The following is a 19499-nucleotide window of genomic DNA, read 5'->3' as shown; positions in this document are numbered from 1 at the left end:
ACTCCGACAGGACAGGACAAGGTGGAAGCAAACGAGACGACAGCTTGCTTCTGGCATCAAAAAACACAAACAAGAATCAGACACTGAAAGTAGCAGGAACAGAGAAAGAAATAGAGACCTAATCAGAGGGGAAGAGAGAACAGGTGGGGAAAGAGTGAATGAGCTAGTTAGAGGAGATGTAGAACAGCTGAAGAATGAGAGACAGAGAAGGTAACCTAAAAAGACCAGCAGAGAGAGAGAGTGAAGAGAAAGGACAGAACAGACATAACAAGACATGACAGTACCCCCACTCACCGAGCGCCCCTGGCGCACTCGAGGAGGAAACCTGGCGGCAACGGAGGAAATCATCGATCAGCGAACGGTCCAGCACGTCCCGAGAGGGAACCCAACTCCTCTCCTCAGACCGTACTCCTCCCAATCCACTAGGTACTGATGACCACGGCCCCGAGGGCGCATGTCCAAAATCTTACGAACCCTGTAGATGGGTGCGCCCTCGACAAGGATGGGGGGAGGACGAGCCGGGGGCAAGAACGGGCTTAACACAGGAGACATGGAAGACCGGGTGAACGCGACGAAGATAGCGCGGGAAAAGAAGTCGCACTGCGACAGGATTAATGACCTGGGAAATACGGAACGGACCAATGAACTGCGCGGGGCCAACTTGCGAGAAGCTGTCTTAAGGGGAAGGTTCTGAGTGGAGAGCCATGCTCTCTGACCGCAACAATATCTAGGACTCTTGGTCCTACGCTTATTAGCGGCCCTCACAGTCTGCGCCTATTACGGCCCAAAGTGCCGACCTGACCCCTTCCAGGTGCGTCGCAACGCTGGACAAAAGCCTGAGCGGAGGGAACGAGGACTCGCGAGCTGAGATGAGAACAGCGGAGGCTGGTACCCGAGGCTACACTGAAAAGGGGATAGACCGGTAGCAGACGAGTGGAAGCGAGTTGTGGGCGTACTCTGCCCAGGGGAGCTGTTCTGACCAAGACGCAGGGTTACGAAAAGAAAGACTGCGTAAAATGCGACCAACAGTCTGATTGGCCCGTTCGGCTTGACCGTTAGACTGGGGATGAAAGCCGGACGAGACTGACGGAAGCCCCAATCAAACGGCAAAACTCCCTCCAAAATTGAGACGTGAACTGCGGGCCTCTGTCGGAAACGACGTCAGACGGAAGGCCAATGAATTCGGGAAAACATTCTCGATAATGATCTGAGCCGTCTCCTTAGCAGAAGGAGCTTATCGAGAGGAATGAAATGAGCCGCCTTAGAGAATCTATCGACAACCGTAAGAATAACTGTCTTCCCCGCTGATGAAGGCAGTCCGGTGATAAAATCTAAAGCGATGTGAGACCACGGTCGAGAGGGAATGGGAAGCGGTCTGAGACGGCCGGCAGGAGGAGAGTTCCCAGATTTAGTCTGCGCGCAGACCGAACAAGCGCGACAAATCGACGCCGTCACGTTCCCGAGTGGGCCACCAGAAACGCTGGCGAATGGAAGCGAGCGTACCCCGACGCCGGGGTGGCCGGCTAACTTGGCAGAGTGGGCCCACTGAAGAACGGCCGGACGAGTAGGAACGGGAACGAACAGAAGGTTCTTAGGACAAGCTCGCGGCGACGGAGTGTGAGCGAGTGCTTGCTTTACCTGCCTCTCAATTCCCCAGACAGTCAACCCGACAACACGCCCGTCAGGGAGAATCCCTCGGGGTCGGTGGAGACCTCAGAAGAACTGAAGAGACGAGATAAAGCATCAGGCTTGGTGTTTTTTTGAGCCCGGACGATAAGAAATAACAAACTCGAAAACGAGCGAAAAACAGAGCCCAACGAGCCTGACGCGCATTAAGTCGTTTTGGCTGAACGGATGTACTCAAGGTTCCTATGGTCAGTCCAAACGACAAAGGAACGGTCGCCCCTCCAACCACTGTCGCCATTCGCCTAGGGCTAAGCGGATGGCGAGCAGTTCGCGATTACCAACATCATAGTTACGTTCTGACGGCGATAAGCGATGAGAGAAAAACGCGCAAGGATGGACCTTGCCGTCAGAGAGAGAGCGCTGAGAAAGAATGGCTCCCACGCCCACCTCTGACGTCAACCTCAACAACAAACTGGCTAGAGATGTCAGGTGTAACAAGAATAGGAGCGGATGTAAAACGATTCTTAAGAAGATCAAAAGCTCCCCTGGGCGGAAACGGACCACTTAAAGCACGTCTTAACAGAAGTAAGGGCTGTGAGGGGAGCTGCCACCTGACCGAAATTACGGATGAAACGACGATAGAAATTAGCGAAGCCCAGAAAGCGCTGCAGCTCGACGCGTGACTTAGGAACGGGCCAATCAATGACAGCCTGAACCTTAGCGGGATCCATCTTAATGCCCTCAGCGGAAATAACGGAACCGAGAAAAGGGACAGAGGCGGCATGAAAAATGCACTTCTCAGCCTTCACATAAAGACAGTTCTCCAAAAGGCGCTGGAGGACGCGTCGCACGTGCTGAACATGAATCGAGAGAGACGGAGAAAAAATCAGGATATCGTCCATGTAAACGAAAACAAAAATGTTCAGCATGTCTCTCAGGACGTCGTTAACTAGTGCCTGAAAGACAGCTGGAGCGTTAACGAGGCCGAAAGGAAGAACCCGGTATTCAAAGTGCCCTAACGGAGTGTTAAACGCCGTCCTCCACTCGTCCCCCTCCCTGATGCGCACGAGATGGTAGGCGTTACGAAGGTCCAATTTGGTGAAAAACCTGGCTCCCTGCAGGATCTCGAAGGCTGAAGACATAAGAGGAAGCGGATAACGATTCTTAACTGTTATGTCATTCAGCCCTCGATAATCCACGCATGGGCGCAGGGACCCGTCCTTCTTCTGAACAAAAAAACCCCGCTCCGGCGGGAGAGGAGGAGGAGACAATGGTACCGGCGTCGAGCGAAACCGACAAATAATCCTCGAGAGCCTTACGTTCGGGAGCCGACAGAGAGTATAATCTACCCTGGGGGAGTAGTTCCCGGAAGGAGATCAATACTACAGTCATACGACCGGTGTGGAGGGAGAGAAGTGGCCTTGGAACGACTGAACACCGTGCGCAGATCGTGATACTCCTCCGGCACCCCTGTCAAATCGCCAGGCTCCTCCTGTGAAGTAGAGACAGAGGAAACAGGAGGGATAGCAGACATTAAACAGGTTACATGACAAGAAACATTCCAGGATAGGATAGTATTACTAGACCAATTAATAGAAGGGTTATGGCGGACTAGCCAGGGATGACCCAAAACAACAGGCGTAAAAGGTGAACGAAAAATTAAAAAAGAAATGGTTTCGCTATGATTACCAGAGACAGTGAGGGTTAAAGGCAGCGTCTCACGCTGAATCTTGGGGAGAGAACTACCATCTAAAGCGAACAAGGCCGTGGGCTCCCTAACTGTCTGAGAGGAATGTCATGTTCCCGAGCCCAGGTCTCGTCCATAAAACAGCCCTCCGCCCCAGAGTCTATCAAGGCACTGCAGGAAGCAGATGAACCGGGCCAGCGGAGATGGACCGGAAAAGTAGTGCGTGATCCAGAAGGAGAGGCCTGAGTAGTTGCGCTCACCAGTAGCCCTCCTCTTACTGATGAGCTCTGGCTTTTACTGGACATGAGGTGACAAAATGACCAGCGGAGCCGCAGTAGAGACAGAGGCGATTGGTGATTCTCCGTTCCTTCTCCTTGGCCGAGATGCGGATACCCCCAGCTGCATAGGCTCAGCATCCGAGCCGGCGGAGGAGGGTGGCAGTGATGCGGCAGGTGGCAGTGATGTGGAGAGGGGAGCAGCGGAGAACGCGAGCTCCCTTCCTCGAGCTCGGCGACGAAGATCAAACCGTCGCTCTATGCGAATAGCGAGAGCTATTAAGGAGTCCAGACTGGAAGGAACCTCCCGGGAGAGGATCTCGTCCTTAACCTCGACGAGGAGACCCTCCAGAAAACGAGCGAGCAAAGCCGGCTCGTTCCAGTCACTTGAGGCAGCGAGTGCGAAACTCAATAGAATAATCCGTTATGGATCGATTCCCCTGACATAGGGAAGACAGGGCCCTGGAAGCCTCCTCCCAAAAACAGAACGGTCAAAAACCCGTATCATCTCCTCCTTAAAGTCTTGATACTGGTTAATACACTCCAGCCCTTGCCTCCCAGACTGCCGTGCCCACTCACGCGCCCGTCCGGTAAGGAGAGAAATGACGTAGGCGATGCGGGCTGCGCTCCTGGAGTAAGTGTTGGGCTGGAGAGAGAACACCACATCACACTGAGTGAGGAATGAGCGGCACTCAGTGGGCTCCCCAGAGTAACACGGCGGGTTGTTGATCCTGGGCTCCGGAGACTCGGAAACCCTGGAAGTGGGCGGTGGATCGAGGTGGAGTTGGTGAACCTGTCTTGTGAGGTCGGAGACTTGGACGGCCAGGGTCTCAACGGCATGTCGAGCAGCAGACAATTCCTCCTCGTGTCTGCCTAGCATCGCTCCCTGGATCTCGACGGCGGAGTGAAAAGGGTCCGGAGCCGCTGGGTCCATTCTTGGTCTGATTCTTCTGTTATGAACTTGAGTGAAGACCCAAAGCGGTTTTAACAGAAAACAGAGTTCTTTAATGAAAAAACAGGAATGGCATAAATCCTCTTCCAACGTTGTCAGCGGAACAAAAAGAACGTTAGTATAGTGCAGGTGGCACCTGCCAGGCAGACTCCAACAGGACAGGACAAGGTGGAAGCAAACGAGACGACAGCTTGCTTCTGGCATCAAAAAACACAAACAAGAATCAGACACTGAAAGTAGCAGGAACAGAGAGAGAAATAGAGACCTAATCAGAGGGGGAAGAGAGAATGAGCTAGTTAGGGGAAATGTAGAACAGCTGAAGAATGAGAGACAGAGAAGGTAACCTAAAAAGACCAGCAGAGAGAGAGAGTGAAGAGAAAGGACAGGAACAGACATAACAAGACATGACAACGGGGGGCTGTTGAGTGTGTGTGTGTGTGTGTGTGTGTGTGTGTGTGTGTGTGTGTGTGTGTGTGTGTGTGTGTGTGTGTGTGTGTGTGTGTGTGTGTGTGTGTGTTAGTTAGGTGCTGGGACGGTACCAGAATCTCCCAAAAAAATTCCACTGCAAAAATGAGAACACGAATCAGGAAAAACTATATAAACTATAGTGTGGGTATATCTTCAAAAAAATAAAATAATTGTGACTCTATTTTCCATCAATAAGTAAAATATAATCTCAGCGACTATTTAAGCAATAAACCAAACAACATTATAGCCCCTCCCCTACTAATAACGAGTGATTCCAGGCTATTGGTAAAAACAGCTGTGAGATTCGTACTTTTTCTCTGACACCAAAATGGGAGTGAATGCATTGAAGCAGCGTATTCATCTGGGATAGCGTTAAGTGTAAGAATATATTTGTCGGGGGGCCTCGCGAGTGGCGCAGCGGTCTAAGGCACTCCTCGCCGTGCTGGAGGCGTCACTACAGACCCGGGTTCGATCCCAGGCTGTGTCACAGCCGGCACGTGACTGGGAGAACCATAAGGTGGTGCGCGATTGGCCCACCTTCATCCGGGTTAGGGGAGGGTTTGGCCGGCTGGGATTTCCTTGTCCTATCTCGCTCTAGCGACTCCTTGTGGTTGGCCTGGGTGCCTGCAAGCTGACTTCAGTCAGTGTTACCTCCTACACATTGGTGTGGCTGGCTTCTGGGTTAAGTGAGCCGTGTGTCAAGAAGCAGTGCGGCTTGGCAGGGTCATGTTTCAGAGACTCTCCCGAGTCTGTAGGGGAGTTGCAGCGATGAGACAAGACTGTAACTATCAACTACCAAAAAAGGAAATATTATTTGCCAGGGCATATTAGTTCATTATAAATCAGATTTTTTTTTACATGGGCTGTGGGAAGCTAATCAACTTTTAAATCACTTCAACTTCAAGATTGCCGTCTTGGTTTAGCTTGGCATTAAATAAACAGCCTATTTTGCATTAATAGCTCAAATATTCGCACTCCAGCCGAGAGCATGGGCCTAGATAAACCCTTTCATACCTATGGTGCCTGGTTAGCGTCCAAGCAGTTGATTTAGAATTTTGGTCTGTGTGTGCCCCCTCGTGTTGATTGGCCGCGTGACTGATTGACAGCTGTCTGCCCTCCCCAGGACCAATGAGCAGCTGGTGGGCTTCCTGACAAAGTACCGGGACATGAACTTCATCAAATCCCACGGCAGAGACAACACACGGTGAGACACATGTTCATCTGTGTGTGTGTGTGTGTGTGTGTTCAGCTGTGTGTGTGTGTGTGTGTGTGTGTTCATCTGTGTGTGTGTTCATCTGTGTGTGTGTGCGTGTGTTCATCTGTGTGTGTGTTCATTTGTGTGTGTGTGTGTGTGTGTGTTCATCTGTGTGTGAGTGTGAGTGTGTTCATCTGTGTGTGTGTGTGTGTTCATCTGTGTGTGTGTGTGTGTGTGTGTGTGTGTGTGTGTGTGTGTTCATCTGTGTGTGTGTGTGTTCATCTGTGTGTGTGTTTGTTCATCTGTGTGTGTGTTTGTGTGTGTGTTCATCTGTGTGTGTGTGTGTGTTTGTGTGTGTGTTCATCTGTGTGTGTGTTTGTGTGTGTGTTCATCTGTGTGTGTGTGTGTGTGTGTTCATCTGTGTGTGTGTTTGTTCATCTGTGTGTGTGTTTGTGTGTTTGTTCATCTGTGTGTGTGTTTGTGTGTGTGTTCATCTGTGTGTGTTTGTGTGTGTTCATCTGTGTGTGTGTTTGTTCATCTGTGTGTGTGTTTGTGTGTTTGTTCATCTGTGTGTGTGTTTGTGTGTGTGTTCATCTGTGTGTGTGAGTGTGTGTGTGTTCATCTGTGTGTGTGTGTGTTCATCTGTGTGTGTGTTTGTTCATCTGTGTGTGTGTTTGTGTGTGTGTTCATCTGTGTGTGTGTGTGTCCTTTCCAGGTTCATCCGTAAGCAGGGTCTGGACCGGCTCTTCTTTGAGTGTGACACACACATGTGGCGCCTAGGCGACCGCAAGATCCCAGAAGGCATTGCGGTGGACGGAGGTTCCGATTGGTTCCTTCTGAACCGCATGTTTGTGGATTACATCATCAACTCTGAAGATGAGCTGGTTGTCAGCATGAAGCGCTTCTACGCATACACACTGCTGCCTGCCGAGGTAACACACACACACACACACACACACACATTGATCTGTTGCACACACACACATCTGTTGCACACACACACACACATACACATCTGTTGCACACACACACACACACACACGTCTGTTGCACACACACACACACACACCTGTTGCACACACACACACCTGTTGCACACACACACACACCTGTTGCACACACACACACACACACACACACACACACACACACACACACACACACACACACACATGCACACACACACACACGTCTGTTGCACACACACACACACACACTATGCAATCAGCACAAACTGCACACTACTGACTATCTAACATATCCCCCCCTTCTCTTTCCAGTCGTTCTTCCACACAGTACTAGAGAACAGTGCTCACTGTGAGAGTATGGTGGACAACAACCTGCGTATCACCAACTGGAACAGGAAGCTGGGCTGTAAGTGTCAGTACAAACACATCGTAGACTGGTGCGGCTGCTCCCCCAATGACTTCAAACCCCCTGACCTGCCACGCTTTCAGGTGAGACACAAGCTCTTACAACGCTCGCACACACACACGCACGCACGCACACACACAGGGCTGTAAATCTCAGTACATCTCTCTGCCAAGGGTATGAACCCAACTAGCTTAGCTCTAGCGGGCTAACTTCTATAAACCAGAATAACTTAGCTCTAGCTGGCTAACTTCTATGAACGAGACTAGCTTAGCTCTAGCGGGCTAACTTCTATAAACCAGAATAACTTAGCTCTAGCTGGCTAACTTCTATGAACGAGACTAGCTTAGCTCTAGCGGGCTAACTTCTATAAACCAGAATAACTTAGCTCTAGCTGGCTAACTTCTATAAACCAGAATAACTTAGCTCTAGCTGGCTAACTTCTATGAACCAGAATAACTTAGCTCTATCTGGCTAACTTCTATGAACCAGAATAACTTAGCTCTAGCTGGCTAACTTCTATAAACCAGAATAACTTAGCTCTAGCTGGCTAACTTCTATAAACCAGAATAACTTAGCTCTAGCTGGCTAACTTCTATGAACCAGAATAACTTAGCTCTAGCTGGCTAACTTCTATGAACCAGAATAACTTAGCTCTAGCTGGCTAATTGATGTGAACCAGAATAGCAATGAGACAGCTGGCTATGTCTCATTGTGGCACAGCAAATGGACAAGAATAGCTTAACGTTCACAACTAAGTGCTCCTGTCTGTACTTATAGCCTGTGGTTACTTTATTCATCTAACAACTGTTCCAGGGCCAGCGGTGGTTGAGTTCCTGATGATATTGCTGATGACTTGGCCAGAGGAAACTGATTCTAAATCAGCAGTTCTGGGTCAGTGTGTGAGCGGTGGTTTCTGTAGTGCCTTGTAGCTGGTGGTGTGTGATTGTCAGAGTTGTTATTATAATAATGTTGGGGTTGTTGGACTGTAGAGAGGTCTTATGTAGCCCTGACCGAAGGGAAGCACTCACACACACACACACACACACACACACACACACACACACATACAGGGGTTCTGAGGGTTTTCATTCAATTGAATTTCCTGGGCAGTGAGGTCGTCTTTAACTCTGAACCTCCCCCAGCTGAGTGCAGCTACGCCTCCCTTCAGTCAGCTCCCATCCTGACTGAAGGAAGTATTGATGGAGGAAGCTTCCATCCTGACTGAAGGAAGTATTGATGGAGGAAGCTTCCATCCTGACTGAAGGAAGTATTGATGGAGGAAGCTCCCATCCTGACTGAAGGAAGTATTGATGGAGGAAGCTCCCATCCTGACTGAAGGAAGTATTGATGGAGGAAGCTCCCATCCTGACTGAAGGAAGTATTGATGGAGGAAGCTCCCATCCTGACTGAAGGAAGTATTGATGGAGGAAGCTTCCATCCTGACTGAAGGAAGTATTGATGGAGGAAGCTCCCATCCTGACTGAAGGAAGTATTGATGGAGGAAGCTCCCATCCTGACTGAAGGAAGTATTGATGGAGGAAGCTCCCATCCTGACTGAAGGAAGTATTGATGGAGGAAGCTCCCATCCTGACTGAAGGAAGTATTGATGGAGGAAGCTCCCATCCTGACTGAAGGAAGTATTGATGGAGGAAGCTCCCATCCTGACTGAAGGAAGTATTGATGGAGGAAGCTCCCATCCTGACTGAAGGAAGTATTGATGGAGGAAGCTCCCATCCTGACTGAAGGAAGTATTGATGGAGGAAGCTCCCATCCTGACTGAAGGAAGTATTGATGGAGGAAGCTTCCATCCTGACTGAAGGAAGTATTGATGGAGGAAGCTCCCATCCTGACTGAAGGAAGTATTGATGGAGGAAGCTCCCATCCTGACTGAAGGAAGTATTGATGGAGGAAGCTCCCATCCTGACTGAAGGAAGCATTGATGGAGGAAGCTCCCATCCTGACTGAAGGAAGTATTGATGGAGGAAGCTTCCATCCTGACTGTGGAAACATTGATGGAGGAAGCTCCCATCCTGACTGAAGGAAGTATTGATGGAGGAAGCTCCCATCCTGACTGAAAGAAGTATTGATGGAGGAAGCTCCCATCCTGACTGAAAGAAGTATTGATGGAGGAAGCTCCCATCCTGACTGAAAGAAGTATTGATGGAGGAAGCTCCCATCCTGACTGAAGGAAGTATTGATGGAGGAAGCTCCCATCCTGACTGAAGGAAGTATTGATGGAGGAAGCTCCCATCCTGACTGAAGGAAGTATTGATGGAGGAAGCTCCCATCCTGACTGAAGGAAGTATTGATGGAGGAAGCTCCCATCCTGACTGAAGGAAGTATTGATGGAGGAAGCTCCCATCCTGACTGAAGGAAGTATTGATGGAGGAAGCTCCCATCCTGACTGTGGAAGTATTGATGGAGGAAGCTCCCATCCTGACTGAAGGAAGTATTGATGGAGGAAGCTCCCATCCTGACTGAAGGAAGTATTGATGGAGGAAGCTCCCATCCTGACTGAAGGAAGTATTGATGGAGGAAGCTCCCATCCTGACTGAAGGAAGTATTGATGGAGGAAGCTCCCATCCTGACTGAAGGAAGTATTGATGGAGGAAGCTCCCATCCTGACTGAAGGAAGTATTGATGGAGGAAGCTTCCATCCTGACTGAAGGAAGTATTGATGGAGGAAGCTCCCATCCTGACTGAAAGAAGTATTGATGGAGGAAGCTCCCATCCTGACTGAAGGAAGTATTGATGGAGGAAGCTCCCATCCTGACTGAAGGAAGTATTGATGGAGGAAGCTCCCATCCTGACTGAAAGAAGTATTGATGGAGGAAGCTCCCATCCTGACTGAAGGAAGTATTGATGGAGGAAGCTCCCATCCTTACTGAATGAAGCATTGATGGAGGAAGCTCCCATCCTGACTGAAGGAAGTATTGATGGAGGAAGCTCCCATCCTGACTGAAGGAAGTATTGATGGAGGAAGCTCCCATCCTGACTGAAGGAAGTATTGATGGAGGAAGCTCCCATCCTTACTGAAGGAAGTATTGATGGAGGAAGCTCCCATCCTGACTGAAAGAAGTATTGATGGAGGAAGCTCCCATCCTGACTGAAGGAAGTATTGATGGAGGAAGCTCCCATCCTGACTGAAGGAAGTATTGATGGAGGAAGCTCCCATCCTGACTGAAGGAAGTATTGATGGAGGAAGCTCCCATCCTGACTGAAGGAAGTATTGATGGAGGAAGCTCCCATCCTGACTGAAGGAAGTATTGATGGAGGAAGCTCCCATCCTGACTGAAGGAAGTATTGATGGAGGAAGCTTCCATCCTGACTGAAGGAAGTATTGATGGAGGAAGCTTCCATCCTGACTGAAGGAAGTATTGATGGAGGAAGCTTCCATCCTGACTGAAGGAAGTATTGATGGAGGAAGCTCCCATCCTGACTGAAGGAAGTATTGATGGAGGAAGCTCCCATCCTGACTGAAGGAAGCATTGATGGAGGAAGCTCCCATCCTGACTGAAGGAAGCATTGATGGAGGAAGCTCCCATCCTGACTGAAGGAAGTATTGATGGAGGAAGCTCCCATCCTGACTGAAGGAAGTATTGATGGAGGAAGCTCCCATCCTGACTGTGGAAGTATTGATGGAGGAAGCTCCCATCCTGACTGAAGGAAGTATTGATGGAGGAAGCTCCCATCCTGACTGAAGGAAGTATTGATGGATGAAGCTTCCATCCTGACTGAAGGAAGTATTGATGGATGAAGCTCCCATCCTGACCGAAGGAAGTATTGATGGAGGAAGCTCCCATCCTGACTGTGGAAACATTGATGGAGGAAGCTCCCATCCTGACTGAAAGAAGTATTGATGGAGGAAGCTCCCATCCTGACTGAAGGAAGTATTGATGGAGGAAGCTCCCATCCTGACTGAAGGAAGTATTGATGGAGGAAGCTCCTATCCTGACTGAAGGAAGTATTGATGGAGGAAGCTTCCATCCTGACTGAAGGAAGTATTGATGGAGGAAGCTCCCATCCTGACTGTGGAAACATTGATGGAGGAAGCTCCCATCCTGACTGAAAGAAGTATTGATGGAGGAAGCTCCCATCCTGACTGAAGGAAGTATTGATGGAGGAAGCTCCCATCCTGACTGAAGGAAGTATTGATGGAGGAAGCTCCCATCCTGACTGAAGGAAGTATTGATGGAGGAAGCTTCCATCCTGACTGAAGGAAGTATTGATGGAGGAAGCTCCCATCCTGACTGAAGGAAGTATTGATGGAGGAAGCTCCCATCCTGACTGAAGGAAGTATTGATGGAGGAAGCTCCCATCCTGACTGAAGGAATTATTGATGGAGGAAGCTCCCATCCTGACTGAAGGAAGTATTGATGGAGGAAGCTCCCATCCTGACTGAAGGAAGTATTGATGGAGGAAGCTCCCATCCTGACTGAAGGAAGTATTGATGGAGGAAGCTCCCATCCTGACTGAAAGAAGTATTGATGGAGGAAGCTCCCATCCTGACTGAAAGAAGTATTGATGGAGGAAGCTCCCATCCTGACTGAAGGAAGTATTGATGGAGGAAGCTCCCATCCTGACTGAAAGAAGTATTGATGGAGGAAGCTCCCATCCTGACTGAAAGAAGTATTGATGGAGGAAGCTCCCATCCTGACTGAAGGAAGTATTGATGGAGGAAGCTCCCATCCTGACTGAAAGAAGTATTGATGGAGGAAGCTCCCATCCTGACTGAAAGAAGTATTGATGGAGGAAGCTCCCATCCTGACTGAAAGAAGTATTGATGGAGGAAGCTCCCATCCTGACTGAAGGAAGTATTGATGGAGGAAGCTCCCATCCTGACTGAGGAAGTATTGATGGAGGAAGCTCCCATCCTGACTGAAGGAAGTATTGATGGAGGAAGCTCCCATCCTGACTGAAGGAAGTATTGATGGAGGAAGCTCCCATCCTGACTGAAGGAAGTATTGATGGAGGAAGCTCCCATCCTGACTGAAAGAAGTATTGATGGAGGAAGCTCCCATCCTGACTGAAAGAAGTATTGATGGAGGAAGCTCCCATCCTGACTGAAGGAAGTATTGATGGAGGAAGCTCCCATCCTGACTGAAAGAAGTATTGATGGAGGAAGCTCCCATCCTGACTGAAAGAAGTATTGATGGAGGAAGCTCCCATCCTGACTGAAGGAAGTATTGATGGAGGAAGCTCCCATCCTGACTGAAAGAAGTATTGATGGAGGAAGCTCCCATCCTGACTGAAAGAAGTATTGATGGAGGAAGCTCCCATCCTGACTGAAAGAAGTATTGATGGAGGAAGCTCCCATCCTGACTGAAGGAAGTATTGATGGAGGAAGCTCCCATCCTGACTGAGGGAAGTATTGATGGAGGAAGCTCCCATCCTGACTGAAAGAAGTATTGATGGAGGAATCTCCCATCCTGACTGAAGGAAGTATTGATGGAGGAAGCTCCCATCCTGACTGAAGGAAGTATTGATGGAGGAAGCTTCCATCCTGACTGAAGGAAGTATTGATGGAGGAAGCTCCCATCCTGACTGAGGGAAGTATTGATGGAGGAAGCTCCCATCCTGACTGAAAGAAGTATTGATGGAGGAAGCTCCCATCCTGACTGAAGGAAGTATTGATGGAGGAAGCTCCCATCCTGACTGAAGGAAGTATTGATGGAGGAAGCTCCCATCCTGACTGAAGGAAGTATTGATGGAGGAAGCTTCCATCCTGGCTGAAGGAAGTATTGATGGAGGAAGCTTCCATCCTGACTGAAGGAAGTATTGATGGAGGAAGCTCCCATCCTAACTGAAGGAAGTATTGATGGAGGAAGCTCCCATCCTGACTGAAGGAAGTATTGATGGAGGAAGCTTCCATCCTGACTGAAGGAAGTATTGATGGAGGAAGCTTCCATCCTGACTGAAGGAAGTATTGATGGAGGAAGCTCCCATCCTGACTGAAGGAAGTATTGATGGAGGAAGCTCCCATCCTGACTGAAGGAAGTATTGATGGAGGAAGCTCCCATCCTGACTGAAGGAAGTATTGATGGAGGAAGCTCCCATCCTGACTGAAGGAAGTATTGATGGAGGAAGCTCCCATCCTGACTGAAAGAAGTATTGATGGAGGAAGCTCCCATCCTGACTGAAGGAAGTATTGATGGAGGAAGCTCCCAACCTGACTGAAGGAAGTATTGATGGAGAAAGCTTCCATCCTGACTGAAAGGCCGCTCAGCAAGGAAGAAGCCACTGCTCCAAAACCGCCATAAAAAAGCCTGACTACGGTTTGCAACTGTACATGGGGACAAATATCGCACTTTTTGGAGAAATGTCCTCTGGTCTGATGAAACAAAAATAGAACTGTTTAGCCATAATGACCATCGTTATGTTTGGAGAGAAAAGGGGGAGGCTTGCAAGCCGAAGAACACCATCCCAACCATGAAGCACGAGGGTGGCAGCATACCCAAGCATGCTTCCAGAGTTGTGGCAAAACGGCTTAAGGACAACAAAGTCAAGGTATTGGAGTTGTCATCACAAAGCCATGACCTCAATCCTATAGAAAATTTGTGGGCAGAACTGAAAAAGTGTGTGCAAGCAAGAAGACCTACAAACCTGACTCAGTTACACCAGTTCTGTCAGGAGGAATGGGCCATAATTCACCCAATTTATTGTGGGAAGCTTGTGGAAGGCTACCCGAAACGTTTGACCCAAGTTAAACAATTTAAAGGCAATGCTACCAAATACTAATTGAGTGTATGTAAACTTCTGACCCACTGGGAATGTGATGAAATAAATCAAAGCTGAAATAAATCATTCTCTCTACTATCATTCTGACATTTCACATTCTTAAAATAAAGTGGTGATCCTAACTGACCCAAGGCAGGAAATTTTTACTAGGATTAAATGTCAGTAATTGTGAAAAACAGAGTTTAAATGTATTTGGCTAAGGTGTATGTAAACTTCCAACTTCAACTGTATGTATCTATGGCAGATACGCCCTTGTCATGACATTGTGACATCATCAACCCGTGCCCATCTGTACCCCCCACATCAGACAGTACCACATACACACCGATAAACATATACTCTCTTCCTCCTCCATCCTCACTCCCCTTTCACTCTACCATCCCTCTGTCCCTCTTTCCCCTTCTATCTCTTTCATTCTCTCTCTCTCCCTCTCTCTCTCTCCCTCTCTCTCCCTTTACCTCTCTCTCTCTCCCTCTCTCTCTCCCTTTACCTCTCTCTCTCCCGTTCTCTCTCTCTCTCTCTCTCTCTCTCTCTCCCTCTCTCTCTCTCCCTCTCTCCCTCTCTCTCCCTCTCTATCTTACTCCCTTTACCTCTCTCTCTCTCCCTCTCTCTCCCTTTACCTCTCTCTCTCTCCCTCTCTCTCTCCCTTTACCTCTCTCTCTCCCGTTCTCTCTCTCTCCCTCTCTCTCTCTCTCTCTCCCTCTCTCTCTCTCCCTCTCTCCCTCTCTCTCTCTCCCTCTCTATCTTACTCCCTTTACCTCTCTCTCTCTCCCTCTCTCTCTCTCCCTCTCTCTCTCTCTCCCTCTCTCTCCCTTTACCTCTCTCTCTCTCCCTCTCTCTCTCCCTTTACCTCTCTCTCTCCCGTTCTCTCTCTCTCCCTCTCTCTCTCTCTCTCTCCCTCTCTCTTTCTCCCTCTCTCCCTCTCTCTCTCTCCCTCTCTATCTTACTCCCTTTACCCTCTCTCTCTCCCTCTCTCTCTCTCTCCCTCTCTCCCTCTCTCTCTCTCCCTCTCTATCTTACTCCCTTTACCTCTCTCTCTCTCCCTCTCTATCTCTCTCCCTTTACCTCTCTCTCTCTATCTCTCTCCCTTTACCTCTCTCTCTCTCCCTCTCACTCTCTCCCTCTCTCTCTCTCCCTCTCTCTCCCTCTCTCTCTCTCCCTTTACCTCTCTCTCTCCCCCGCTCTCTCTCTCCCTCTCCCTCTCTCTCTCTCTCCCTCTCTCTCCCTCTCTCTCCCTCCTTCCCCCACAGCAAACGTCCAGACCTACGTTTTTTGCCCGTAAATTTGAGGCTAGCGTGAACCAGGAGATTGTTACCCAGCTGGACAGCTTCCTGTTTGGCCCTTATCCACAGGTGGGTGGAACACACAGAGTACACACAACATACACACAGAGTACACACAGTACACACAGAGTACACACACACACACAGAGTACACACAACATACACACAGTACACAAACACAACATACACACACACAGAGTACACACAGAGTACACACAACATACACACAGAGTACACACAACATACATACACACACACAGAGTACACACAACATACACACAACATACATACACACACACAGAGTACACACAACATACATACACACACACAGAGTACACACAACACACACACACACACAGAGTACACACAACATACACACACACACAGAGTACACACAACACACACACACACACAGAGTACACACACACAGCGTACACACACAGAGTACACACAACATACACACACACACAACGTACACACAACATACACACACACACAGAGTACACACAACATACACACACACACAGAGTACACACAACATACACACACACACACAACGTACACACAACATACACACAACGTACACACAACATACACACACACACACAACGTACACACAACATACACACACACACACAACGTACACACACAGACACACAACAAACACACACAGACACACAACATACACACACAGACACACAACATACACACACAGACACACAACGCACACACAGTACATACACACACCGTACACACACACACACACACACAACGTACACACACAGAGTACACAAACACAACATACACACACACATCGTACACACTCAGAGTACACAAACACAACATACACACACACTGCTCCCTCGCCTCCAGGAGCCCCCAGGGTTCTTCTATAACACTGCATCCTCTCCTCCAGGAGACCCCAGGGTTCTACTATAACACTGCTTCCTCTCCTCCAGGAGACCCCAGGGTTCTACTGTAACACTGCTCCTCCAGGAGACCCCAGGGTTCTACTATAACACTGCTCCTCCAGGAGACCCCAGGGTTCTACTATAACACTGCTCCTCCAGGAGACCCCAGGGTTCTACTATAACACTGCTCCTCCCGGAGACCCCAGGGTTCTACTATAACACTGCTCCTCCAGGAGACCCCAGGGTTCTACTATAACACTGCTCCTCCAGGAGACCCCAGGGTTCTACTATAACACTGCTCCTCCAGGAGATCCCAGGGTTCTACTATAACACTGCTCCTCCCGGAGACCCCAGGGTTCTACTATAACACTGCTCCTCCAGGAGACCCCAGGGTTCTACTATAACACTGCTCCTCCAGGAGACCCCAGGGTTCTACTATAACACTGCTCCTCCAGGAGACCCCAGGGTTCTACTATAACACTGCTCCTCCAGGAGACTCCAGGGTTCTACTATAACACTGCTCCTCCAGGAGACCCCAGGGTTCTACTATAACACTGTTCCCTCGCCTCCAGGAGACCCCAGGGTTCTACTATAACACTGCTCCCTCGCCTCCAGGAGACCCCAGGGTTCTACTATAACACTGCTCCTCCAGGAGACCCCAGGGTTCTACTATAATACTGCTCCTCCAGGAGACCCCAGGGTTCTACTATAACACTGCTCCCTCGCCTCCAGGAGACCCCAGGGTTCTACTATAACACTGCTCCTCCCGGAGATCCCAGGGTTCTACTATAACACTGCTCCTCCAGGAGACCCCAGGGTTCTACTATAACACTGCTTCCTCTCCTCCAGGAGACCCCAGGGTTCTACTATAACACTGCTCCTCCAGGAGACCCCAGGGTTCTACTATAACACTGCTTCCTCTCCTCCAGGAGACCCCAGGGTTCTACTATAACACTGCTCCTCCAGGAGACCCCAGGGTTCTACTATAACACTGCTTCCTCTCCTCCAGGAGACCCCAGGGTTCTACTATAACACTGCTCCTCCAGGAGACCCCAGGGTTCTACTATAACACTGCTGCTCCAGGAGACCCCAGGGTTCTACTATAACACTGCTTCCTCTCCTCCAGGAGACCCCAGGGTTCTACTATAACACTGCTCCCTCGCCTCCAGGAGACCCCAGGGTTCTACTATAACACTGCTTCCTCTCCTCCAGGAGACCCCAGGGTTCTACTTTAACACTGATTCCTCTCCTCCAGGAGTCCCCAGGGTTCTACTATAACACTGCTCCTCCAGGAGACCCCAGGGTTCTACTATAACACTGATTCCTCTCCTCCCGGAGACCCCAGGGTTCTACTATAACACTGCTCCTCCAGGAGACCCCAGGGTTCTACTATAACACTGCTCCTCCAGGAGACCCCAGGGTTCTACTATCACACTGCTCCTCCAGGAGACACCAGGGTTCTACTATAACACTGCTTCCTCTCCTCCAGGAGTCCCCAGGGTTCTACTATAACACTGCTCCTCCAGGAGACCCCAGGGTTCTACTATAACACTGATTCCTCTCCTCCCGGAGACCCCAGGGTTCTACTATAACACTGCTCCTCCAGGAGACCCCAGGGTTCTACTATAACACTGCTCCTCCAGGAGACCCCAGGGTTCTACTATAACACTGCTCCTCCAGGAGACCCCAGGGTTCTACTATCACACTGCTCCTCCAGGAGACACCAGGGTTCTACTATAACACTGCTTCCTCTCCTCCAGGAGACCCCAGGGCTCCAGTCGTACTGGGAGAATGTGTACGATGAGACGGACAGCGTTGCCAGCCTATCAGACAGCCAGCTCACTCACTACCACGCCTTCACACGCATGGGCCTATCACGGGCCGCCACGTCACTGCAGGGCCACCCTGACAACAACAGCTGCAGGTCAGTCCAGGAGGTGTGTGTGTGTGTGTGTGTGTGTGTGTGTGTTTGTGTGTACGTCATGTGTGTGAATAACTGAATTCCAAACCAACCCCTAACACCCCCCCCCTCCCCCCTTTACCCACCCGTACACACTGGTAGAACAGAAAGGATTGGATAGGGCCCTGTCCAACCCCTACTCTGTGCCCCCTACCCCCTACCCACTGCGCCCTAGACAGTTGTAGAGAGTGGAGAAGTTTTGGAAAGGTTTAGAAATATGGCAAAAATCCCAGCTAGTTTTTCAGAGGGTACGGAGGGGAAACATCACCACATTGCTTGTTATACCTCACAGTCTACCTGCTGTCTGCACTGTCACGGTACAATAGTACAGGAGCCTCAGAAGGTATTCTCACCTCAGGGATGTCACCATGAGGCCAATGGTGACTTTAAAACAGTTACAGAGTTTAATGGCTGTGACAGGAGAAAACTGAGGATGGAGCAACAACATTGTAGTTACTCTACAATACTAACCTAACTGACAGAGAGTTTAATGGCTGTGACAGGAGAACACTGAGGATGGAGCAACAACATTGTAGTTACTCTACAATACTAACCTAAATGACAGAGAGTTTAATGGCTGTGACAGGAGAACACTGAGGATGGAGCAACAACATTGTAGTTACTCTACAATACTAACCTAAATGACAGAGAGTTTAATGGCTGTGACAGGAGAACACTGAGGATGGATCAATAACATTGTAGTTACTCCACAATACTAACTGACAGAGTTTAATGGCTGTGACAGGAGAAAACTGAGGATGGATCAACAACATTGTAGTTACTCCACAATACTAACTGACAGAGTTTAATGGCTGTGATAGGAGAAAGCTGAGGATGGATCAACAACATTGTAGTTACTCCACAATACTAACTGACAGAGTTTAATGGCTGTGACAGGAGAAAACTGAGGATGGATCAACAACATTGTAGTTACTCCACAATACTAACCTAACTGACAGAGTTTAATGGCTGTGACAGGAGAACACTGAGGATGGAGCAACAACATTGTAGTTACTCTACAATACTAACC

At 49.2% G+C, this 19499-nt stretch overlaps 1 protein-coding gene across 1 annotated transcript in view; it reads left to right on the top strand.

Annotated features, from left to right (window-relative positions):
* The first annotated feature begins 502 nt into the window (after positions 1-502).
* The window catches only part of LOC135538546 (xylosyltransferase 1-like), a 33658-nt gene continuing 14661 nt past the window's right edge, over positions 503-19499 (top strand). Inside the window, exons 1-7 of the mRNA XM_064964435.1 lie at positions 503-562; positions 5427-5555; positions 6115-6212; positions 6919-7135; positions 7484-7660; positions 15566-15667; positions 18270-18433. Of these exons, the coding sequence (XP_064820507.1) occupies positions 503-562; positions 5427-5555; positions 6115-6212; positions 6919-7135; positions 7484-7660; positions 15566-15667; positions 18270-18433 (947 nt within the window). The remainder of the gene's footprint in view (positions 563-5426; positions 5556-6114; positions 6213-6918; positions 7136-7483; positions 7661-15565; positions 15668-18269; positions 18434-19499) is intronic.

Source organism: Oncorhynchus masou, unplaced genomic scaffold (assembly GCF_036934945.1).
Source record: "Oncorhynchus masou masou isolate Uvic2021 unplaced genomic scaffold, UVic_Omas_1.1 unplaced_scaffold_981, whole genome shotgun sequence".
NCBI lineage: Eukaryota > Metazoa > Chordata > Actinopteri > Salmoniformes > Salmonidae > Oncorhynchus > Oncorhynchus masou.
The sequence above is the reverse complement of the archived record's forward strand: the minus strand, read 5'-3'. Positions and strand labels throughout refer to the sequence as shown.